Below are 26830 nucleotides of genomic sequence, written 5' to 3' on the forward strand. Positions count from 1 at the left end.
TGGCAGGCTAATTGATTATTGACAGCATGCCTGTTTCTGCATGCTTACGGCAAGGTATGCCATGTCCTCCAAGTGAACAAAACTGTGATAAAAATTTGAGGGACCAACTCTGATTTATTAATCTTAATTAAACAAAAATAAGTATTAGTATTAGCCAGATCAGCTGTGAAAATATTCCATAATTTCATGACTTTTTCAAGACTAACAAGTGTTTCTCCTTAAACTGAGAAACAAATTGGTGTCTTCACTACTGCATTGTCTTGCCCTGAGGAGCTTTTGTTTACTGACTGTAGAGGCTTTGTAGAAAATACCTATTTCAAAACCATGACATCTTGATTACAATTTTCAAATCTCTCCAAGCAAACTAGTGCAGCTAAAAGAAAAACTGAAAATTAGATGCTTAGATAGCAGAAATAGATCCCCCAAAAACTGTGATTGGCAAAAAATAAAAAAAAATAATAATAATAATAATAATAAATAATAAATTGTGATCCACAGAGGAAAGTGAGTCATACAAAAAAAAACATGAAAAAATTAAAAAAATGAAAAAAAAAAAACAAGGATGAGTAAATGACAAATTTTCATTTTTGGGTGAACTCTCTCTTTAATGACTGGAACCAGTAAGCAATGCCATGTTTTAAAACCTTTTGTCTTATAGTGTGATGAACATTTTAAAGGGGTCAACGGATGCTAAACTCACTTTACAAGTTATTTGAATCCATCCTATAGTGATAAAAATCCACCCAGTGTTTTTTTTTTTTTTTTTTTAAGTCCCCATTTTAAAATTCGGAGTGTCTATTTACACAGTGCAAATAGCCCGCCTTGTTGGCAAAGGCTATTTACACTAACTCCGCCCACTGACGTGTGATTGGGTCAGTCAACACTAAAAAAAATGACACTTGTTCAGCATCAATTTCAGTGGCGTAGATGGTAAAGCGCTTGCTTTTTGACGCGATTGACACGATTTCGAGCCCGCCTTTTGCCGAACTTTTTTCTCCCTTTTTAAATCTCATATTGCATCATAAAGGCATTTATTTTCAATAAAAATTATGGAAATAAATCAAAAATTTGAAAATAAAAGTAGGTGTAGGGAGGGATTTATTGTCCTAATAAGGTGGCATCCATTTAATAATTTGAATTAAAACTATAATTTACTCTCAATACGTTATTATTGTGTACGGTTTTATAATGTACTGCAAAACTGAGGTGCAGATAATTGACACTATTTTCAATAAGTAGCATAAATAGCAGAAAACCTTGCTATTTTAACAGTGTAAATAGAATCTATAGCTATTTGCACTTAGTGTAAATAGCATATCGCTAAAAAATACAGCTATTTTCACTCGGTGTAAATAGCATCTATTGCTATTTATACTTAATGCAAATAGCTGCTGCCTTTAAAATTCCCTTTTTCAAATCAGGCTGTTCTGAGATTCCTGTCTTTATGATGTAGTTCTGCACAGGCCGCTCCCACGATAGTTGATTGACAAGACCGTCTTACCTTAGACCCGCCCTGAGTGAGCTGAGAGCTGTCCGCAATTGTGTCGACTGGTGCAGGGGAAGACAAGAATGTCTCCGATTAAGCAATTGAGGTGTTTTGTTGTTGGATGTAATAATGAATATAGCAGTCGTCATTTACTCCCAACATCTGCTGCTGAGGACTCAGAGGATTAACGTTAATTTTGTTTTGAAGGGAATGTGCCGATCCCGATCTGCCTAAATGCATCTATGTTCGCGCGAATCATTCGTGATCCAGCTTTATCTACAGAAGAAGTGAGTAAAAGGGTTAATGAATCTTTGCAAATCGTCTTTCCTAATAGTGTACTAGTTAGCAAGTTTTGCGGCTAAAGTTTGCAATCTGCTTGTCACCCCACAGAAGAGAGGGGCGGGGTCAGCAGAGCTCATTACCATTTAAAGCAACATGGACTAGAATGGCTTGCTGAAAACAGCTGATTTTACAGGGTAAAAAATTAGATTTTTTTTTTACACTACCATTGAGAGATCTTAACCAAAGTATGTTATAGACTTTTCATTAAGACCCTAAAGGATCCTATCAACTTGTGGAAAATAGGCACCCGATGACCCCTTTAATTACCTGAAGAACCTTTTACCACTATAAAGAATCTTTTGTGCAGTGGAATGTTAACAGTTCTTCATCGAACCATAGATGCCAATAAAGAACTTTATTTTTAAGAGTGTAGGCATCTCTTCATACTAGCACCAACAGCAAGTGACTTCTAACTGGTTATTCTGATAAAATGGAAGAAAATTCTGTGGAAGTTTTCAACTGAGGTTCTTCCTGTTTGGGGGAATACAAGTCACTCAGGGGAACCTATTTTGTTCTCTAACTCTCCCACAGAAACCGGCATCCTGCAGCACAGCCATACTGCGACAAGTTTTTCATCATACGACTTCTATCCCTAGGACAACAGAAAACAAGTTTATGGCTCAAATCCATAGGAGCTTGTTATGTATCATGACATAACATGAATGTATGCAACTCTTTGAAAAAGGATAAAAATACAGAATTGTAAGATAAGCAAGGCTTGTGCAGGATGTTGCTGAACAAAGTGTGTCTACCAGGCGCTCCCTCACTCCTACGTGAATGAGTTAAGGTGTCGGAAAAACATGGCTTGGTTATACGTGGGTGCTGTTTTTCCTTGTCTTGTCTTGTCTGAGGAGTCATGCTGGCAAAGGAGACTTACCACTTGCACCTGGTTGTCAGCTCACCTGAGGAAAGGCTGCACTCGCCTATTTCTATTCAAGCCTCCCCTTTTAATCTCTACGTAAACCTAACATTACATTTCCTGATTAAAATCACTCAGAGATCAAATTCATCTAGAGGATACTTGTTATTCCTGGTGCTAATCGCACATCTCTATCCAAGGACAGACAAAAATCAATCCAATATACGTCACCTTTGAACGACTTTGCAAATTGTTTAACACCACGTCCCGTAAATACCATTTGCAAGAGGGAGAAATCTTTGTCGCCTTCTATTTATTTGCGTGAGGCGTTTAAGCAGAGCCTCAATATGACCCAATAAAAGTTTGGAAGGAAATCTATTTCATTTCCCATAAAAAAATAGTCTGAAAAGTCATGCATTTAAATGCGGCTTCCCAAATGCTCCCTTGAATGTATAACTTTGCCTTCTCCGAGACCCACACCAACCAAATTAATCTTTATAGATTGGCATCGCCATAATATTTATGCATCAATCTCAGAGCTACAGCCAAACATAAACAATGAGGTCAGTTTACAGTAGAGGATTGATCTACAATTGGTATTTTAATTTTAATTACAGTTTTACTGGAACGGACTACAAATCACGCAAAATGATAAAATACTATTTGAAATGAGATGAAACCAAAGCAATCAACTCATGCATACTAAGGTAAACATGAAATGAAAGCGCTTATAATACCTGTGCATACAAATACACACATTATGAAGCTACACTATTCAGCTGCAAAGCAAAAAGATGAGAAAACTGGTGGAAAAAAAATAAATAAATAAATAATTGGAAATCTCACCATCTGGTGGGAAAGATAAAATATGTGAGTGATTTTAAAGCTCAATAGAGAGTATACAAACAGGCCATGGAGTGAATCATTTCTAGTATTGCTACTGGGATTTCCTAATTTAGATTTTATTTTAAACTAAGTACGTCCCACTGTATGGTGTGGGATTATTGATGCCATAACGGGGGCTTGTCTTTTGTCGAAAACCATGTACGGACCAATAAGCACTGATCTATGTTCCCTCCGAACCTCTTGTGAGAATAACTTCCTCATTTCTAATAGAAGCACAGGCTGAGCTTGCAGTTCCTAAAGCTTATTTGCAATAACCGTACAAGAATAATCACTGCAGACAGAAAAGGCTACTGAAATAAGGCACTCGACTAAATCCTGATGTATACGGCTCTCCGAGAGCTATAACAAGACATTGTCCCAACAATACTGAATTTGATGAGAAGGCAATGAGATGTTATGGACTGGCTGCATATCGGAGCGCTCCATTATGAATATATTCCACATGAAATGATTTTCAGATCCTCTCTCACATCTTAATATCACTCTACACAGCCCACCACAGTAATCAACAGCAATCATAGTTTCAAACGTCTCTCTAGCTACAGTTAATGAGCTGCATTCCAGCACCTTTGGAATGCCACTTTCAAGAATACAGCAGGTCATTTTTTACCCATCAAAGAACAGCTCCAGGTATCCTTTGAACAAAGACATTAGAGAGGAAAAAACTAAATGAAACAGCTAAAGAATGTTTTGCTGATGGCTGTGATGTACCTGGCCGAGATCTGTGGTTCAGTTTAGGCCACTAGAGACACACTGTATGTGAGGTTGCAATTAACAAGTGCAAGAGACCAACTAATGACCATCCAGATGCAAAGTAAAAAGTTTGAGAAAACTGGAAACGAAACTATATGTAAATAATAATTAAATATAAAAATCTCTCCATCTGGTGTGATTTATATCTTATTTAACTTATTACTTAAAAATATAATAAAGTGATCAGACTACCAAAATTAAACAAAATTAAAAAAATAGTCTGGCATCTGGCATCAGGTCAAATAGGTCAAAATATATATTAAAAATATCTTTAATCTTTAAACAATAAAAAGAAAAAAAGAAAAGAATAAGAAAGTCTATGAATTGTCCATAATAAGATCAATTAGAAAATAGATAGCGCGCCGACTTTAAAAGCATTTAAAAATTTACATGACCACCTGCTGTGTTTGAATTTAACAACAATAGCGTCATTTAATCACTCGCTCACTTTAGAATGCACTATTTTTGTCAAATGCTGATAAGAGCATAACAGTACAATTAAAGGAAGTATTTTATTTAGTGCTGTCAATCAATTAAAAAAATTAACTAATTAATCACAATTTTTTCCTGAAATTAATCGCGATTAATCCCACCTAACATTAAACTTTTTAAATCTACTTTTATATTGCACATTTAATTTCTACTACTATTTAATTTCACATTTAATCTTCAAATTAATGTAGAAACAACATAAAGATGGTATATTTTGATTAATGGCATCTTTTTAATGAATGAAGGCCAGTATCACTGACACCAATATTGATGTCTCTATAAAATAATTATTTTTTCCCTAATATTTAACCATTGACTATTGCCATTCAACATTACAGTATAATTGAGAGCCATCAATTTTAATATTTATTAGACTTTAATAAAAATAACTTCTAATTTAAGTGAACTTTAAACAATTTTCTCATAAACACAGTATAACCAATGTCATATTTAGCTATACCTATGCCCTTCAGCAAGTAGGAAATATACAGAAATTGAATAAAGTTATCAAACACTAAATTCTAAATTAAATACAGATGAGTCCTTAAAGCTATAAAGTTATTGATTTCCTTTTTTTTTGTTCTTTGATGAACAGACATCACAGCAGCTGGGTTAATAGGTTATTTTGCCTGCTTTTTCTTTAAGAGCTGCCGAGGCGGATCTGACACGCATCGTGTTTTCTCTCAACTCACTTTACATTTTCTGACCCACTTCAGGTCTTAAAGTCTCTATTAATGATCTGACGAGTGTGTTAGATGAGTGAGAAAGTGCAGGACAGTTTTGAAAACCATTTCAGAGACATGTTCTTAAATGTGACTCATATATTTCACGCAAGCACAGTTTTAAGGCAGTTTTAATCACCTTCATGACTTAACTGACCACGACATTGCATGCACATCGTTTCTTTCGCGCTTTGATATGAAATGACAAAGGCTACAACGTGCGGCAGCGCCTTTGTTCAGTACAGTAGGCTACAGTTTCCGCGCTCCTTTGACTCACGCCGACGCTGAAGTGAAGTTGAAGCACGCGTCTGAAACATCTCCTATTTGAAATGCTCGTAAAGACGTTCTGTGACTAAATTAGCAAGAAAAAAGAGACCGAGGCAGCAGTTGTGAGTGGGGTGACCAACACTAGCCCCGTCCCTGTGTTAACGCCGTTAAATATTTTTAACGCGTTAAACTGAAAAAATGAAATCACCTGCGTTAACGCGCTAATTTTGACAGCACTAATTTTATTGTCAAAACTTCACAAAGTGCAATGATCAAAGTAATCGACAATAAATTCACTGTTTATTATTTTCATCAATTATTCCTGGTTTTATCAAGCAGCCATTGCAGCCCTAGTAGAAACATTTCAAAATCAACTACAGTCTGAGAATTTAAAGTCAGCTTTGACCAGCAATTCTGTCATCTCAGCTAAAATGTGACTTTTTTTTTTTCTTGTACTGTAGAGGACAGAGAAAATGAGAATTTCTGAAAATAACAACTCGTATTTTCTCATTGTTGTCTCTCTCGGTGTTGCGATGCTTTAATCTCCTCGTGCACAGCAGACAGGATATAAAACCTAGACAGCAGGATACAAGGTGAGTACCTAAGAGAAGCATTATTATATTACAGCTGTAGCAGACATACTCTTGAGCATTCCTTACATAAACCTCTACCTTAGCTCATATCAGAGGGAATATTGAATTTCCAAGGTTATACCCACAGGTATTAGCATTTCATTTTATAATTTAGTGGCTGACCTGAAGATTAAGTAGTCAGTGACTTGAACAGCACCATGACTACTGCAGTGAATCAAAAGATTAGTATGCAGGTTATTCAATGACATGGCAAAGTTATCTGAAATGGTCCAAATGTGGCCACTGCAATCTAGATACTGTTATACTGAAGAAGAAAAAAATCTAATGCAAAAACAACGAGATAGACCTGGACATTAGTGCAAAAAAAAAAAAGCCAATAAAACCTGGAGGGAAAACCGCATTTACATCAAGATTTAAAAAACAATATTCGTCTAAAATTCAAGTTACTGAGCTCTATATCTTGTGCTCTGAACGCTTGCATCCCTATTAAAGCATCCTGATAAATATGCAACCACTACTTCTAATTCTGCTGGGACATGCAAATGAGCGATTGCAAACATTGCTTGATTAAGTGTCAAGTTTTAATGAGATGAGCTATTATCGGTCCTAACTTAATATAATGTTATTAAGGAGGCAAAAAAGGACCTACGAATCTGTGAAATATTTATATTGACAAGATTCGGGTCACAAATCTTGTTTGACGAGCATGACAAGAGAGCTGACATCATCGATTTCAACGAGATGAATTCCTCCAACCTCTGGCGAGATGTTGAACCACGCAGGGTCCACTTATAACAAAACTTCTCAAGGGAAGAATATTTCCATAGCTTGCTAAAGAGGTTATTGTGATTTGATAGCCTGTGGAAATTACTCATTTCCAATGCTAATGGAAAATACAACAGAAACAAGCGGAACGACCAGGGAATTTAACAGAATTCTCTGCACAAAACGATGACTATAAATCACTGGATTTCTGTGGTGTACATGACTTTGTATACTAGGTTTGAGTTTGATCAATGCATTATTTATTCTGGGTGAGAATGTTGTATATCTATAAGGATGGATGTTTCTTTAATTGCGGTGTGAGGAAGAAATTTCAAACTATTTGTCCGCATAAGGCAGTATCTGTAAGAGGAGAAAACAGATAACCGAGCCTATGATTAATGAGAAATTTAATTTCAACAGTGACCCAAAAAGGCCATTAAGATTTCCAGTCATGCATTTAACATTAATTATAACAAGCTTTCTATAAGCCTCCATGAAATTCAACGAGCAAAGCAAACTTGTGCCGGAAATCTATTCAATGAATGCAGAGTCAACTGTAATTTCAGCCTTAAACGCTTGTTGCTTCTTTTCATTTCAATTCAAGCATTTGAAATTTTATTCAGAGAATGTAAATGTTATGACAATATGTTGACAGTGTACTTGCAAACCTCAAGGAGGTGGAGGTTTGGAAACTATAATGATGAAAATTCTCTAAATGCAATGTAATATAAAACCACCTTAGCTAGTTTCATAATACTGCTCAAAGTCATTTTGGCTTACACTGACAGAGAAAGGCTGATTGGTCCAATACATGCCATTTTCGGTTGGAAGACTTTTGTATTGACAAGTAACGCCCATTATTCCTTAAAAGCGGAGTAGCAGCACTCTGATAGATTAGCAGAGCTTTTTTAATCAGGGTTTGTGTGGGGTAACGGCACAATCCCTGATAGCTCTAATTGAAATGTCCAAGCTTTACTCTACCTCTTCACTCCTCATAGAGGCCACATACTAATCAAAAACAGAAGGATTAGTCTCTCAACATGTGCTGCTCAATCACTCTATCCACCATCTGTTAGATGAAGAACACACTCAACACTGATCTTCAACACCACTAGTAGGAGTCATTTCATGAACAAATTCAAATTTATTTCAAATGAGTTCACTGTACTATGGGAAATACTGTAATGTAATGAAGGTTAACTGTGATCGTTTTTTGAGAAGTGACAAACAAACCGCTGAATCATAGTTTTGAAGAGTTTCAAACTGTTTCTATTCCACAGAAATTAATTCAGTTCTGTTTTGCTACTTTTACAGTGTTACTCAATTTCACACAATCCCAGAAAGCAATGCAGGCTTTGCAAAGATGCCATTATTCAAGGATTAGCCAAGCCAACGAAACCCGCAAGAAACACAAATATTAAATGCTATTAAATGCTGCATTTACAAAGAAGTCTTAAAAGGCACAATGACAAAAAAAAAGGTGTTTAAGGTCAGAGAGAATGTGGAAAATGGTCTTGTAAAATTTAATTCTCACTGTTTTTGGTGAAAGAAGTCTTGAATAAGAAAAATAGTTGCCCTCTGAGCCAAAAAAGAAAAGTAGAGTTGTTTTTTTGTAAATCCCAACAAGAATGTGCTGAATATGGTTAATATCCACTTTAACTTTACCCAAAGATTACAGGGATTTAGTGTACAACAGTGCAATTAATTAAACAAGATCAACAGTTACTAATACGTACAAGGATCATTTTCATATATTTGTTGTTATATATAACTTTAGTCACATTTTCATTTGAAAAAAAAACAGTGCTGGCATATCTCATAATTTAGGTTTGAAGCCATTTGTGACCTCTGCCTGTGAAGTCTCTAGAACCACACTAATAAGACCCAGATGTAGTCGAAGTTGTCAAGATTCGTTTTTTTGTCACATACACATTTACACACAGAACACAACTTGCAGTGCAGCTTCTCAGACAGCGTTAAAAAATTTCTGCCTTTCTGTGATTGCAGCAGAGATGAGTTTGACAGGTTTATTAATGCTTCAAGAGAAAGAGCATGTATGTTCCAGCCGTATGGCATTTCGAAAGACCAGTCAAGTTCTTCCACACTGACTCAATCAATCATGTCTTTTTGAACCGTGCCTTATACACAGAGGCACTGTCATGTTAGAATAGAAAAGGGTCCTGTCCAAACTGTTATAAAATTAGAAGCACACAACTCCCAAGAATATCATTATATGCTTAAATTAAGATTTGTACTCATAGAAATACTCATAGAAATTACTAAAGTAGTCATGTTCATTAAAAGGGGATGACCCAATACTTTTGGCAATATAGTGTATATGAAGGCAACGTTGTAATATTTTTCATTACTTGTGAATTTTTAATGCTTATGGAAAAGTCAGAGGGTCTGAAATTATCTCCAAAGCTACTTAATAGTTAATAGCCACTGCCAGCTAAATTTTTAGGCATGACTTACTTGCAAAATCCAAAACCATGATGGGAAGCATGCAAAACCCAACACCAGATGGGAAATTGTTTTGACGCATGACTATTATACATTTTATAATCCAAGTTTTATTCTTAATCACAACCAAAATCACTGTAGCTTCACAGCACTCCCTGCAGATGTGGAGATTTCCAAATTAGTTTGTCTGAATGAGTCGTTTTGTGTACTTATTAAAGAAAACATTTCAATAAACACAAAATTCCATTCCCTCCAAGTAATTGCAAGTGAAAAGCACAAAGACAAATGGAGAGGTAATTTTGGCCCTAAAGGCTATGTCAAAATAATGACAACACACACTAGCATTTCATTTTACCACTTGAGGAAATGTGAGAGTCCTCTTGTCCTTTTGATCAAATTAGCAAAAAGGTAATTTTGCAACTTAGCTAAAATCAGCACCACTTTGTGTCGTCATCAACACCTAATGTGTCTAATTTGCGTAATAACGCATCATGCTGAGACTCAGCAGGACTGTATCACTATGGATAGATGAAGCTGCATTTGATATCATTATAATGGGTGTCTTCAGACTAAAGAGCATGTTTGGGTTTTTTTGTTGTTTTTTCAGCACCTTTTTGACAGCACTATTAAAAAATATATTTTTTAGTCAGAAGAACCACTTGAACCAAATTGCCATTATTGCCATGCAGATTTTAAAAATCTAGTTTAAAAAAAAATTCCACAGCATTTTTACTAGAAAAAAAAAATAATTTAATTTAAATTAAATTAAATTAAAAAAATGAAATTTACCAATGACATTTAGTATTAAAAATATTAAATATTTAATAATTTGCATTTAAATTTTACAATAACAAATGGTTAAAAAAGGCATTTAACTATAAATAGCCTGATAACCCCTTCCTCTGAAAACAGTGTGATTGTTAAGTGTGTGTAGTGCCCAACATTGCATACTTTTTTTGTTGTTGTTGTTAAATTGGTGCATCACCTGGTTAAAAAGGGCACTTCTTGTTGGACATTTCAGTGAACACACAACCATACTGTATATAAAATAGAATAGTTTATAAGAATGTGGCTGCTATAAGTTGTCATTTTTCCCACAAAATTACAGTTACAAATGCAGATTAACTTGTGTAATGACAACATACGGAAACTTAATGGCCAAAGAAAAATCCCCTTGACATTCATTATGTTGATTAATTTCATATGGTCAGCGAAATCACTTCAAATATATCATCCAGCCCTAGACTTCTATTTCTCTGAATTACAACTATTGCAGAGTCTGTTTTCATTGTAAAGATGTCTACTCCTCATGCTCTGTGGTGTCAACCACTGATTAAACTTCATGAGTTGGATTCTTCTTGAGCAATGATCCTGAAGTCTATTTCAAAAGGAAGCTCTCACTGTTAAATCACTGTACTCTATTCTCACTGTGTGAAGCTGGACCACAGCTGTGGCACCAAATTTCAATTTAATGACATATAATTCATGCCTAGGCTGAGAGAGAGTTAGAAAAGTGACAGGGGGTTCAATGGACAGTTCAGGCCTGGAGGGATGTTGGCTTGGACACTGCAGGGGAGTCTGTAGCTTCCTGGAAACTTACTGGCAACATACGACATGTTCTCTCTCCCTCCCTCTGTCCCAAAGAAAAAAAAAAAAAAAAAAAAACACTTAACCCCTGACAACCTCCATTAAACACAACGAGTCTAATTCTACACTAGTGGAAGATGCTTGTGCAGACAGTGGGGGCTATTCGGACAAGTATGTGTATTTGCTTTGGATACATAACATTTTTTGAAGAGGGACATGTCACGGTCAGATGTGGAGTATGTGAATTCTGTTACGAGCACTTGAGAACCAGTCTGAAAAGAGTGCTTGTCCCTTTTTGATTTTCATTTTCCCTCAAAGTCACCACTTACATTAAAAAAAGATATCCTTGAACACATCATTGTGGGCCAGACCAATCAATATTAAAGGGATACTGCACCTACATGTACAAATGAAAATTCTGTTGTCTTACCCTCATGTCAACTGATTGTCTTTCTTTTTGGAAAAACAAAAATGTAAGACTGTGCTGGCCACTGTTTTTCATATACAGTGGGGCAAATAAGTATTTGATACACTGACGATTTTTCAAGTTTTCCCACTTACAAAGAATGGAGAGATCTGTAATTTTCATCGTAGGTACACCTCAACTGTGAGAGACAGAATATTTTAAAAAATCCAGAAAATCACATTGTATGATTTTTAAATAATTAACTTCCATTTTATTGCATCAAATAAGTATTTGATCACCTACCAACCAGCAAGAATTCTGGCTCTCACAGACCTGTTAGTTTGTCTTTAAGAAGCCCTCCTATCCTCCACTCATTACCTGTATTAATTGCACCTGTTTGAACTTGTTACCTGTATAAAAGACCTGTTCACACACTCAATTATTAGAAAATGGAAGAAATTCAAGATGACTGTCAATCTCCCTCGGAGTGGGGCTCCATGCAAGATCTCGCCTCGTGGAGTATCAATGATCCTGAGAAAGGTGAGGGATCAGCTTAGAACTACACGGGAGGACCTGGTCAATGACCTGAAGAGAGCTGGGACCACAGTCTCAACTGTTACCATTAGTAACCGTCATGGATTAAAATCCTGCATCGTGCGCAAGGTCATGTGGTCAGATAAAACCAAAATATAAGTTTTTAGTATAAACTCCACTCGCCGTGTTTGGAGGAAGAAGGATGAGTACAATCCCAAGAACGCCATCCCAACCGTGAAGCATGGGGATGGAAACCATGGTTTAGGGGTGCTTTTCTGCAAAGGGGACAGGATGACTGCACCGTATTGAGGGGAGGATGGATGGGGCCATGTATCGCGAGATTTTGGGCAACAACCTCCTTCCCTCAGTAAGAGCATTGCCGATGGGTCGTGGCTGGGTCTTCCAGCATGACAATGACCCCAAACACACAGAAAGGGCACTAAGGAGTGGCTCCGTAAGAAGCATTTCAAGGTCCTGGAGTGGCCTAGCCAGTCTCCAGACCTGAACCCAATAGAAAATCTATGGAGGGAGCTGAAACTCCGTGTTGCCTTACATCACACACAGAGGACCTCTCCTGGACTAACAACATTGTAGCACTGGCCAAGAAAGCACAGCAGCGTCTCTACTTCCTCCACAAACTGAGAAGAGCTAGAGCCCCTGCCCCCATCATGTGCACCTTCTACAGAGGCACCATCGAGAGCATCCTAACTAGCTGCATCACTGTGTGGTATGGCGCTTGCAACGCATCCTGCCGCAAGTCACTTCAACGCATGGTGAGAGCAGCTGAGAAGATCGTTGGTGTCTCTCTCCCCTCCCTCCAGGACATTTACAGCACCCGTCTCACCCGCAAAGCCCTCCGCATTGCAGGTGATCCCACCCACCCGACACACAGCTTCTTCAGTCTGCTGCCATCAGGGAGGAGACTGCGGAGTCTCCAGGCGAGGACCAGCAGACTGAAGGACAGCTTCATACATCAGGCTGTCAGGAAGCTGAACTCCCTCCCGTCCTTGCCCCCCCTCCCCTCCCCTCTTTTACCCCATGCAACTCTGAACTCTGACCTCATTTGTATAGCTGTATAGTTGTATGTACATGTTTAAACTGTATTATCTGTATTTGAACGTGTTTAATGTTAACTGTATGCACCAAGGGTCTGAGAGTAACAATTTCAATTCTCTGTAAGTTTTGCTCACCGTTCTTGTGATCATTTTGACCCCACGGGTGAGATCTTGCGTGGAGCCCCAGATCGAGGGAGATTATCAGTGGACTTGTATGTCTTCCATTTTCTAATAATTGCTCCCACAGTTGATTTCTTCACACCAAGCTGCTTGCCTATTGCAGATTCAGTCTTCCCAGCCTGGTGCAGGTCTACAATTTTGTTTCTGGTGTCCTTCGACAGCTCTTTGGTCTTGGCCATAGTGGAGTTTGGAGTGTGACTGTTTGAGGTTGTGGACAAGTGTCTTTTAGACTGATAACGAGTTCATTGTTCAACAGGTGCCATTAATACAGGGCGCCGCCCTCCCTGAACCACACACACAAAATAATAATTATATAATTTATTTAAATGTATATTTGTATGATGTGATATATTAGAAAAGCTTCTGTGAAAAATGTTTTCACCATATGACCTCTCTGCCTGTCAGCATGTCTCAATTTCAGCTGAGGGGCAATAGAGAAATCGTCCACAGGAGGCGGGTCTTTGTAGAATTTAGTCAAATGCTGATTCAAGATATAAATATATTCAAGATGTGACATAAAATTTAGCCAATCAGCGTCCTCAAATCTTAACTGAAATGGGCGATTTTTCTGTCGCCCCAAGCTGCTAAAATCAAGGCTGGTCTGTAGTGGCGCAATTTTCAATTATGTGACAATGGTGGACTCAGGTGTTAGTAATTCCGGACACGAACCTAACTCTGTACAATCTCTACTCCAATGTCCGTTTGAGAGGAGAAATTTGGCAGAAAAACTGAAGGTAAAGGAGCTGGGTCCAGATCAGCCTGACCTCTTAATCAGACAGCAGACAAGCGAAAAACGGAAGAAGTACACGCAAAGCTACTCTTCCCGTTGGTACACCAAAAAGGCCTGGCTATGTGGATGCGTCTCTGCTAATGCCTTATTTTGTTTCCTGTGCTTGCTGTTTAAAGCAACTGGGGCAGATCCAGCATGGACAGTTGCGGGAGTGAGAGATATGAAGCACCTGTCCGAGAAAGTAAGAAAACATGAGAACACCAGGGCACACATGGATAATTCCGTCAAACTAGCCATTTTGGGAAGAGTAAACATTGTTACTCGGTTAGACGACGGCCACAGGGTTGCGATAAGAAAACACAACGAGGAGGTGGATAAAAACAGGTATATTTTATCCAAGATAATTGCTTGTGTTAAGTTTTGTGCGGATTTTGAGATGGCCTTGCGTGGGCACGATAAGACTGACTCGTCAGACAACCCTGGCATTTTTAGGGGTTTAGTGGATTTTGTTGCCTCGCTAGACAATGTGCTAGAGGAGCAGCTTAAGACAGCAACCGTTTTTAAGGGAACATCAAAGACGTTACAAAACAAGCTGTTGGACTCCATGCTATCAGTGGTAAAGGATTACATTCTGGAGGAAGTAACTGCCGCTGATTTCATCGCCATTCAAGCTGACGAGACGACTGGCGTTTCCTCCCGCTGTCAGCTGGTGCTACGTTACATCGATTCCAATGGTAACATACAAGAGCGCTTTTTTGGGTTCTTTAAAATCCAGAACACAAACGCCGACTCCATTGCTACAGCACTTCTGGACAGTCTAAGTACCATTCTACCAAATGGACAAAAAAAACGAAGTAATTGCCCAAACTTATGACGGGGCTACTGTGATGAGAGGAAGCACCGGCGGAGTGCAGCGTAAGATAATGGACGTCTGCAAAAATGCTCACTACGTTCACTGCTATACGCGCATCAACTGAACCTCATCATGCAGCAGGCGACATCACACATCCCCAGAATCGGCACTTTTTTTTATGACCTTGGTGGATTTTCTGCCGCCTTCTCCAGGTCACCCAAGCGAATCGCCATGCTTGACCAAGTGGTTGCGCACAGACTTCCCAGGGCCTCTATAACACAGTGGAACAAGTCGTGCTGTAAACACTGTGTACGAACACAAGGATGACCTTTTAAAATGTTTTCAGATCATCAGAGACTCAGGGAACTTTGATTCCTCAACTGTCAGAGAGTCAGGGGGTTTTGTGAGGATGCTTGAAGACGAGGCTTTCTGTTTTTTCCTGGCATTGTTTCACAAGATCATGCCAAATGTAGACATGCTATTCAACCAGCTGCAGAAGAGGAACATCGACCCTGTTTACATTAAAGCAGCTGTCCAGGGATTCACAAACAACATTCAAGCAATCAGGTAAATACCCTTTACTATTGGGTGATAAAGCTGTTGTTAGAAAGATTCGTTGTCTGTGAAATCTTAATTGTGCCTTGCCATCAAAATGAATGATTGCCATAGAGCACATCTATTTATTTATTTTAATTATTATTTATTAACATCTTTTGGACCAGGGACTCAATTCCCTTTCTGTTTGTGGACAGTGCATCATCTGACCAGCAGCACCAGCCCAACAAGTGACTGAGGACACTGGGACCAGGAGAACAACAGAGGCTAGCTACAGAGGTAAAACACACACACACACAAAAGATGGCATATAGATTATAATTATAAAGAAACAGATGATTAAATACCAACAAGGAAAGAGAGTGAAAAGTATTATGTTTTCCCAAAAACAAGATCCATAATGTTTGAGGTTTAGTATGGGTGTTATATTGTAAATAATTATTCCATAAATGTAAATAAATTTTTGTTCATAAGCATTCTTGCAGTGACTCTTTGTAAATGTGTTATTTTGTGACTATAGTATAACATAGTATAACACATGCCATTATCTTGCCTCTGTGGGCAAGTGGATATAACATCTTTTGGTGAGAAATAAAAGGACTTTATATCAGACCAGTCCAGTAGCATAAACCTAGCCACTGTATTAAGATATTAAGCACTAGCTTGACCAACTAGCAGTCAGCCAAACAGTAAACTTGAGTCTACTTTTAATTTAACTGACTAAAAAAGATAGGAACTGTAGAAGAAAATAATTACATCACTAACTTTTAAGACTAATCTACGAAAGCTATGTAGCTGGCCTCAGTATATAAAACGTATAGATCACAGTTATAAAACAGATGGGCCATGTCATGTACAGTACCAAAAAAGTGCTGATCAGTCACAAGTAGCATGATGACGTTTCTGTCATCCATACAAATGGGAAAATAATTGAGTACATAATATCCTTACATGTAGCAGAAAATAGGTGGTTTATTTATTGAAATGCTACTGTAGACCTTGTTTTGTTTAGGAAACCAATAACAAGTTCAAGATCAGGAGAAGTGCAATGAGGAATGCTGGAGTTTAAACATTAGTAATAATATAATGTGCATGTTATGTTCACTCAGAATCACTTTGATAAAAATGTTTTACAGGTATGTGATACCATCCTGATTCATTCCAAGGAGCGGTTTTCCTTCACCCAGCACCTCGTTAGTGCAACATTGCTGCATGGAGATTTGTTTCCACAACACAGTGTGACGTTTCCTGAATCAGCACATGAAACAACAGTGGAGGCATACCCCATGCTGAACAAGGCCAAGCTCAAAACAGAACTGTCCCTCATCTATGAGAACCCTGAGTTTAGGGTTGGCAGTGGTGCAGTTCCTCTGTACCAGTTTTTCATTGAGAACAATCTTCAAAGTACTTTCACAGAGACTGACAGTCTTCTCAAGATCATAATCACCACGCCTATGACAACAGCAGAGTCAGAGAGGTGCTTTTCTACTTTGAAGAGGATCAAAACTTTCCTAAGAAATACAATGACCCATGATCGCCTTAATGCTCTGGCAATGCTTTCTATTGAGAAGAAACTGCTCAAAGACATTCCTGACTTCAATAAGAAAGTAGTTGAGAAGTTTGTCTATCAAAAGGAGAGAAGAGCAAAATTCCTGTACAAGTAAAAAAAAAAAAAAAAACATGCAGGTTTTTTTCACCACATTGATTTTTTTGTACATGGCTATCCTCAGATTTGTATCAGTCATGGAAGTATCCAAAATTTAACTGAGACTGGTAAAATAACTGATCGGAGATGATTTAATGAATAAACAGGTAATCAGATGTTCGTTAACTTTGTCTGCATTGCAATAAATCATATTGCTTTGATCTATTGTGAATTGTTATTGTGAAATTGTTTGCTGTGCCAGTGTGCCCCAGCCCCACCTCAATTATTTCACCAGGCGCCACTGGTAAGTAGGCAAATTAATGACAGAATTTTACATTTTTAATGATGTTTCCCTCGTATTGACTATCAAATGATTATTATCACTTCTCCATTAAATCATGCATCAACAGCAAAACACATCTCACTCGTAACAAGCAAGATAGACAACTAACGCGTCCTTCTGACAGGGGAAATGTTAAGCACGGGTTCATTGCCTCAGCAGATTAAGCCGTCTTAACTCAGCTAAACAAAACACAGTCTATCTCTGTAACCAACTTAAACCAGTTGATCAGAAACTAAGATGGGAGCTGCTCTCCAAACTCACTCATTACACTGTTGCGCAGTCACGCAGATGTAAAACAAGTGCACGCGTTTGGAAGAACCGCGTCCTCTCGCCATCGCCAGTGCGCTTTTCACAAAACTTTCAAACGCGAATATAAAGTCAAACCACTAGTCCTGCGTCTAAAATGCTGAAAATGCATAAAAAGCCAAACATAATTATGCCCATTGTAACAGTTTGAAACCGCATAAAACGCTTCAATGATTGTGAGCGCATCCAACAAGAGACGCGTACAACAATCTCCGCTCAAAGCCAATGATGTTTCCTTCTAAAAAAAAAAAAAAACACTTTCCGGATAATATTTAAAGCTCCCGAAAATATGCATCTTACCTTGTTGAATCAAAGCGATGGATATTCCAGCCAGGACGACCCAGTACACGGGATTCTTCATGGCGTCTGGAGCGGATCGAGTGCGCGTGAGATCTGCGTGTTTGTTTCCCTTCTTGCAAATACCAGTTTGAAAATCCGGAGGAATAAGTGGAAGTGTAGTCCCAGGCTCGAAGTAACTGTGAAGCACTTACTCACTCACCTACGCAGGCGCTGAGAAGTCCCTCCTTCGGTGAGGTATTGCTTATGGAGCTGTTTGGATAGGCTTCCACAGGATTACAAGAACCCGCTGTTTTCATTTGCTCAAGAAATGTGACTGTGCATTTGAAGTGCAATGCTTGGGTTAGTTTCCAAATCTTGAATTCGCTGCATATCCTCAGGCCGTTTGTCTTATTGCTTAGTCATTTAATAATCTGTTGTTGAGTTATTTAGCAATGGTTTTAATTTTCCTGCATGTCCCTAGAAAATTAATTTACCCCACTATTTCCCAAGTTCGTTAGAACATTTCATTTCAGTGTCTGTACCTCCGTTTTCTTGCACCATGTGTCTGCAACTTTAATAGCATATTCCAATATATGTCTGCTACAAATTGGAGTAGATTAAAGTAGCTTTAATTTAAAAGTAAAAATGGTAAACAAAGAATTTTGTGTGTAGGCATATATACATACATGCATACACACGCCTACACACAAAATTCTTTGTTTACCATTTTTATGGAATAATCTTTTTCCCCACTGTACACACACGCACACACACACACACACGTGTGTGTGTGTGTACAGTGGGGAAAAAGATTATTCCATAAAAAATTTGATCACCTGCTGATTTTGCTCGTTTGCCCGCTGACAAAGATATGATCAGTCTATAACTTTAATGGTAGGTTTATTTGAACAGAGACAGAATGACAACAAAGAATGCATTTTTTAAAAAAAATGTAAATTGATTTGCATTTTAATGAGTCAAGTAAGTATTTGACCCCTTTGCAAAACATGACTTAGTACTTGGTGACAAAACCCTTGTTGGCAATCACAGAGGTCAGACGTTTCTTGTAGTTGGCCACCAGGTTTGTGCATATCTTAGGAGGGATTTTATCCCACTCCTCTTTGCAGATCCTCTCCAAGTCATTAAGGTTTTGAGGCTGACGTTTGGCAACTCGAACCTTCAGCTCCCTCCACAGATTTTCTATGAGATTAAGGTCTGGAGACTGGCTAGGCCACTCCAGGACCTTTAATGTGCTTCTTCTTGAGCCACTCCTTTATTGCCTTGGCCATGTGTTTTGGGCCATTGTCATGCTGGAAAACCCATCCACGACCCATTTCCAATGCCCAATGCCCAATGCCCTGGCTGGCTTCAGTGCCCTGGGCCTGGCAATGGCCCCGTCCATCGTCCCTTTGATGCAGTGCAGTTGTCCTGTCCCCTTAGCAGAAAAACACCTCCAAAGCATAATGTTTCCACCTCCATGTTTGACGGTGGGGATGGTGTTCTTGGGGTCATAGGCAGCATTCCTCCTCCTCCAAACACGGCGAATTAATTTATTGATGCCAAAGAGCTGGATTTTGGTTTCATCTGACCACAACACTTTCACCCAGTTCTCCTCTGAATCATTGGCAAACTTCAGACGGGCCTGTACATGTGCTTTCTTGAGCAGAGGGACCTTGCGGGCACTGCAGGATTTCAGTCCTTCACGGCGTAGTGTGTTACCAGTTGTTTTCTTGGTGACTATGGTCCCAGCTGCCTTGAGATCATTGACAAGATCCTCCCGTGTAGTTCTGGGCTGATTCCTCACTGTTCTCATGATCATTAAAACTCCACGAGGTGAGATCTTGCATGGAGCCCCAGTCCGAGGGAGATTGACAGTTATTTTGTGTTTCTTCCATTTGTGAATAATCGCACCAACTGTTGTCACCTTCTCACCAAGCTGCTTGGCGATGGTCTTGTAGCCCATTCCAGCCTTGTGTAGGTCTACAGTCTTGTCCCTGACATCCTTGGACAGCTCTTTGGTCTTGGCTATGGTGGAGAGTTTGGAATCTGATTGATTGATTGTTTCTGTGGACAGGTGTCTTTTATACAGGTAACGAGAGTGCTCCTAATCTCAGCTCCTTACCTGTATAAAAGACACCTGGGAGCCAGAAATCTTGCTGATTGATAGGGGATCAAATATTAATTTGTCTCATTAAAATGCAAATCAATTTATAACTTTTTTGAAATGCATTTTTCTGGATTATTTTTGTTGTTATTCTGTCTCTCACTGTTCAAATAAATCATTAAAATTATAGACAGATAATTTCTTTGTCAGTGGGCAAACGTACAAAATCAGCAGGGGATCAAATAATTTTTTAGATTCTGTGTATGAGTATGTATACACACACTACACTTAATGATAAATTACAATTCAAATGTTAAATGGTTATATGGTCATTCAAATCCATTTTTACTCAGAAACCCTTGTAGCTCATTTCTAATTGGTTAAACTGACCATGTTACAACTTGCAAAATTTCCTGGTCTCTCCTAAGTACTTTTAATGATCTGAGGAACTGGGCCTATGAGAGACATCAGAAGGTTATTAAAAACATTACATGAGTTTCTCCTGCCAATTGGTGTATTGAACAAATGTTGGCCTACTTCCAAGAGCCATTAATACAATCTAAAAACATGCACACACTTCCTCATGTCAGCAAAACACTCTAAAAAAGGACAGCATCCCCTTTAGAGATGCACTATAATTAATTGTTTTTTTTAGGTGTGGAGCACCACTTCAGAAACAGGTTGACAAAGCAAATAAATATTTTATGATTGCTGCATTCTGTTGTAACTGCGTCTGGTGTTCAAAAGGTGAACATAAATTAATCATGTAATATTGGCTTTCCGTTATTCCTCCTTGAAGACCTCAGCAGGTGACTTGCCGTTAAATTTGGCTTTGAATGCGAATGTGAAAAATAATTTACCAGCTCAGTCAAGTGAAACTGCTCATCATCTCCAATGTCAATGAAACTCTTTATGTCATATGAATAATAAAAAAAAGACATTAAGCAATTCAGAGTTGGAATTGCTTTAAATCATTTGGCAGAAAATTAAGTGTGCGGGAAAAATTGATTATTTGACAATCCTGCTTAACTGAGTACGTCCAGCCATGGCATAAAGATGATTATATTCATTGACATCTCTGACACAAATACATTGCTTGCAACCTTGATAAGCTTCAGCCAGTCAGAATGAGTAGCAAATCTTTGTTACAGGTAAATGATCATTTGAGCCAGAACCAAAATTGAATGGCAAACAAAACATATCGATTGTGCAAACAATGTATATTCTGCATGGAGATTCAGAAACGATGTAAATCTGGCTGCTTGGATATTAAGTTGTTGCTATGATTCTAGGGAGTTCTGGGTTGTTTTTATGTTTACAGTCCCTACTCAATGCTACTGGATTTTTTCACCCAATTTCAGTGAAAATTGTAAGTCTGATCACCCTCAACAAACCTCATGAATTTGAGGCACAGACATCGCAAGTTTAGTTTAATACTAAGGCTTGAGGTTTGTTCAAATAACTCTAGTACTAATCAAACTTGGTTGATTTTCGTTTCAGCCCTGCTTGTTGTGGTTATATCAGTTCAAATAAATTGGTTTCTTTCTGGCACTGCAGAATGGCAGCATATATCCGTGTATTGTTGCCCTAGGGAAAGCTGTTGCTCGATATAACCAGACATCAGGCAGACTCAGTTAATCTACAGCAACCAAACTGAATTGTTAGAACGCTCTGAGAATCTCAGTCCTCCAGATGAGTCTGTCCTGCACTTTTGGCATTTGATAGAGCAGACTATAAGACCAGAGCACTCTTAGAGAAATGAAAGACTCTAGAAGAGTAAGTGTATAAGCTGGGAGGGAACTCTATGAAGGAAAGTGTTTCAAGTACCAGGCCATTTGAGAGTCCAGTACTGGGACACTTGAAACTCAGAGAGTCACCTTGCTCACTCTGTGAACCTTTAAATCACTGCTGTCTCGGCTGACATGAGGACAGCCTGAAGTGCATTAGCCAGAGAGACTGACAAATACATTAGTCAGCGAATTCTTCTCAGATGTGCTACAGCTCCATCAAATAAGCTTCATGGCTTTATTTTGTCTGTCAGGGCAGTTGAACAGCAATCGTAAGCTGTGCTTTTGAATGGCTGTGCCATCAATAAATATCTACATTTTAATTTATCATACGCTAACGACGTAAAAAAATGTTCTAAAAGTAAAGAAACCTAATTATGCTGTCTACTGTTTTTTTTTTTTTTACCAAATTACAATCATTTGTAGGTTCTGTCAGAAATCAGTATATGACCCTACAGGCTCAACCCAGTGGTTGGGTAGAAAAATAGTCAGCACAGATAAACAGAATTTGTAATGGTCTACTATTTATAATGGGAATTCTAATGGAAACTATAGTGGTCCCTACTGGTAATTTGTTACCTTCTATTGGTGGCTGGTGGTAAAACAACTAAATCTTAATGGAATATGTCCCAAAACACACTACAGGAAACTGCAGAAAAATATAATTTGTCAAAATTGATGTGCATGCATATATAACTGCTATAATAGAATGGAAAGATTAATAGATTAACAGAAAAATGCCATGGGAATTCTCACTCCAAGTTGAACTCAAAACTTGGCAGCCCTGAGATAGATAGATTAGTATTCATGTGATTATGTTGTTCCACAGAGAACATGTTTACAATATATTCTGCTTCATATCTAATATCCCGTAATGAATGGAATTATGGTTCTACCATATTAGTGGAAGAATGTGTACCAAATGCCGTCTATATTGATAGTTTCAATATTAATGCCAAAGCTAATCCCACTAACAAAACAAACAGCTGTGAAATTGTATTTCAACACATTATGAATAATGAGGTAATGGATCTTTCTGTCAGAAATTCAGAATTCCCTGAGGACACAGAAAAACAGAGAGAAAACGATAGAGAGAGAAAAAAACGGCAAGACAAAACATTAAAAAAGCTCACGTACTACTATTAAAAATCCAATAGAGCTACTTTTGAAAGTGTAGTTCCTATGAGACAAAACGGTTAACAACATATTTTTTCCATCTTGTCTACATATGATGCAATATACAACCCAGTAGTTCTCAATGGATCATGACCCAAAAATGAGCCATAAATCAGTTCTGATGGGGTTAAAGAGAACAGGGAGAAGTAGAAATATGATGTGCCGAACACAATGTGTTTTTTTGCCATACATTAGCTGTAAGAGCATAAAAACCTCAACATTCAAGAGGCCAACATTGTCCTATTGAAGTATGTTGTATATAAAAAAGAAAACCATATTGTTGGAGCTCTTCGTAATATTATTTATAAATGTCAATGTCTGGTTTTCAGGACATTTTTGTTTACTTTGGTACAATATGATAAACAATTGAGGTTCATGTGATGTTACAATGTTTTTTAAAATGCTTTTTCTGTCTCCTTTTGCTAGTTTTAATGACTCTAGATCTTAATGCATCTCATTACTAGTCTAAGAGCAAATTTTGCCCTTCGTTTTAATTTAAAAATGACTGGGATGTTCTGATATTGGACTATCTTAATATCTTTTTTTAGGGAGTGTTGGAAAACTTGGAGAGACACTGAGAATGGGAGATTCTGCATTGGAGATGCATTGCAGTTAATATCTGTTCCAGTTTTGTATCTGCAGTGGAATTACAGGCCTCCAGGTGGGAAACATAGATGAAAGAGCAGGAGAAGCCAGAATGTTTGATGGGATTTCAGCTCTTGGGGGGCCTGATCTAAAAACAAGTTTCTCTCCTTTTCTTCTTTCTAATCATAAAAGCTGATCCTTAATCAACATGCTTTTCTCAGATGCTTGAAAGTAAAGTAATATAGTCTTGCATACATTAAACTTCCTTCACCGCAGAGATCCCCTGTGCTGTTCCATCACTAAGGCTCAGCTCTGTATGACAAGGAGGTGTTCTGAATTTTGATGAATGTTTAATTCCTGTTAGACAAGTTGATGGGTACTGTGCTTGCGCTCTCGGGAGGCTTATAAGGTATTAATCATTTTCATGGTAAATGATTCCACGAGAAAGGGGATGGATGAGGCAACACTTCTGGCATGTATTTGCACCGGACTTTGCCATGATAATCAGCTGGGGACGTATAATAGAGGCTGTATATTATAGCAACGTCCACATAAATCCTGAAAGATAGAGGGAGGGTGATTCCGAATGAGATTCAGGACACAGATTGAACGGGGTGGTGCAGCCGTTTGCTTGAGAAAAATGGAAGGTGATTATATTTTGCTGTCAAAATTGGCTGTTTTATTAAGATTTTACGAATGACCTTTCGGAGGCAAAAAATATTGAGTTCAATATTCAAAACAAAGTGAGCTCTGAGAATTCATCTTACCTTAGTGAGTGAGTCACTGCAAAAGGCCAAATGAATTAAATCTGAGCACATACTGTATTTATACTGACTTATTATAACCAGTTTTGTATGCAAACCATTATTAATATTGAAAACAGTATGCTAGCATGGCAACCCTTGACCTGATTGTGCAGACTAGCCAAAATGAAAATGTGAGGTTGCCTTCATGTAAATAATTATTTAAAAAAAATAGAAAGAGAGAGAGTCTCATATGAATGTCAGAAAATATTATGAAGTAAGTCTCAAGAAAGGTTGTTTTCCTTGAGGTTGTTTGATTTTTTTTTTCTCTTTAAATCAAGTCCATGTGTGTAAAAGAATATATTTTAATCATAAAAAAGACCTTGTGCATGGTTGCATAGTGGTAAATATAACAGTATATTTTTATATTTATGGTGTTCCTATATAGTTCTGTTCCTCGTCATTACTTGTGTGATATAATATACTACTATATTTTATTGCATGTAGACTTGTTCAGCGATGTTCTAGACTTTATAGGTAGACATGGCACAAGGCTGTCTCCTGGTGGTTATTTATAGGAATCACATCCACAGAGCAGGTGCAGATGATTGATGGATATACAGGTACATCTCAAAACAATTAGAATATCATGAAAAAGTTAGTTTTTTTTCTTGTAACATTTCAAAAAGTGAAACTTTCATATATTTTAGATTCATTACATGTAAAGTAAAACATTTCAATAGTTTTTTTTGTTTTAATTTTGATGATTGGAGCTTACAGTCAAAAATCAGTATCTCAAAATATTAGAATATTTATATTTGAGTATCAATTAATGACCATCCCTACAGTATAAATTCTGGGTATCTCTTGTTCTTTTAAACCACAATAACGGGGAAGACTGCTGACTTGGCAATGATCCAGAAGACGAACATTGACGCCCTCCACAAAGAGGGTAAGTCACAGAGGGTCATTACTGAAAGGAGTGGCTGTTTACAGAGTAATATATGGGTTTCACTTTCTGAAAAGTTTCCACAGTCAGTGATGATTTGGGCTGCCGTGTCATCTGCTGGTGTTGGTCCACTGTGTTTTATGAAGTCCACAGTCAACGCAGCCATCTACCAGGAAATTTTAGAGCACTTCATACTTCCTTCTGCTGACAAGCTTTATGGAGATACGGATTTCATTTTCCAGCAGGACTTGGCACCTGCCCACACTGCCAAAGGTACCAAAAGCTGGTTCAATGTTACTGTGCTTGATTGGCCAGCAAACTCGCCTGACCTGAACCCCATAGAGAATCTATGGGTTATTGTCAAGAGGAAGATGAGAGACACCAGACCCAACAATGCAGATGACCTGAAGGCCGCTATCAAAGCAACCTGGGCTTCCATTACACCGGAGCAGTGCCACAGGCTGATTGCCTCCATGCCACGCCGCATTGATGCAGTAATTCATGCAAAAGGAGGCCCAACCAAGTATTGAGTGCATAGAAATGAACATACTTTTCAGAAGCCTGACATTTCTGTTTAAAATATCCTTTTTATTGATCTTATGTAATATTCTAATTTTCTGATTATTTTATTTATCTGATCATTTTGGGTTTTCATGATCTGTAAGCCATAATCATCCAAATTGCAAGAAATAAAGACTTGAAATATTTCACTCTGTGTAATAAATCTATATAATATATGGTTTTCACTTTCTGAAATGAGTGACAAAAAATATTGATCTTTTTCACGATATTCACATTTTTTTAGATGTACCTGTATGTACAGCAGCCCTGGCAGTTGGCAGCTCAGCACATTTTTGATCATCTTTCTATTATTTAATTTCTTTATTTTCTTAAATATGTGGGTAGATAGTATTTATAGAGTTGTAACTTTTTAGTTTTAGTTACTTTTTCTTATTTGTAAGTCGCTTTGGACAAAAGCGTCTGCTAAATGACAAAAGTAAGTAAAGTAATTAAGTATATGTTTAAAGAAACTAGATTGGAAAATAGGGCCAATACATCACTATTTACAGTTGTATATTGGTTTGATAACCTGGTCAGGTATCTCAGTTTGGAAGAATGTCCGATTTTTGGATTGTATGACTCACAATCTTCTTTCTATGGCGCCTTAAAGGGATAGTACACCCAAAAAGTGAAAACTGTCATCATTTACTCACCCTTAAAGGGTTAGTTCACCCCAAAATGAAAATTCTGTCATTAATTACTCAAGCTTATGTCGTTCCGAACCCGTAAGACCTTTGTTCATCTTTGGAACCCAAATTAAGATATTATTGATGAAATCAGAGAGCTATCTGATCCTCCATAGAC

General features: G+C 37.9%; 1 protein-coding gene across 7 annotated transcripts in view; it reads right to left on the minus strand.

Moving 5' to 3' along the window:
• LOC306865430 (opioid-binding protein/cell adhesion molecule homolog) overlaps window positions 1–18457 on the minus strand; it is a 347027-nt gene extending 328570 nt beyond the window's left edge. For 3 of the 7 annotated variants that reach the window (XR_013783863.1, XM_079410019.1, XM_079410016.1), the window contains exon 1: window positions 18143–18440. Coding sequence is in view for 5 of the 7 variants with exons in the window: in XM_079410019.1 (XP_079266145.1) it covers window positions 18143–18203 (61 nt within the window). In the remaining 2 variants the exon portion in view is untranslated. Of the gene's footprint in view, window positions 1–18142 lie in introns of all 7 variants that reach the window. The other 4 variants (XR_013783865.1, XM_079410023.1, XM_079410022.1 and 1 more) reach the window with 2 other exon arrangements.
• Between the last annotated feature and the right edge of the window lie 8373 nt (window positions 18458–26830).

The sequence above is a fragment of the Barbus barbus genome, assembly GCF_936440315.1.
Source record: "Barbus barbus genome assembly, chromosome: 47".
In the NCBI taxonomy this organism is placed as follows: domain Eukaryota; kingdom Metazoa; phylum Chordata; class Actinopteri; order Cypriniformes; family Cyprinidae; genus Barbus; species Barbus barbus.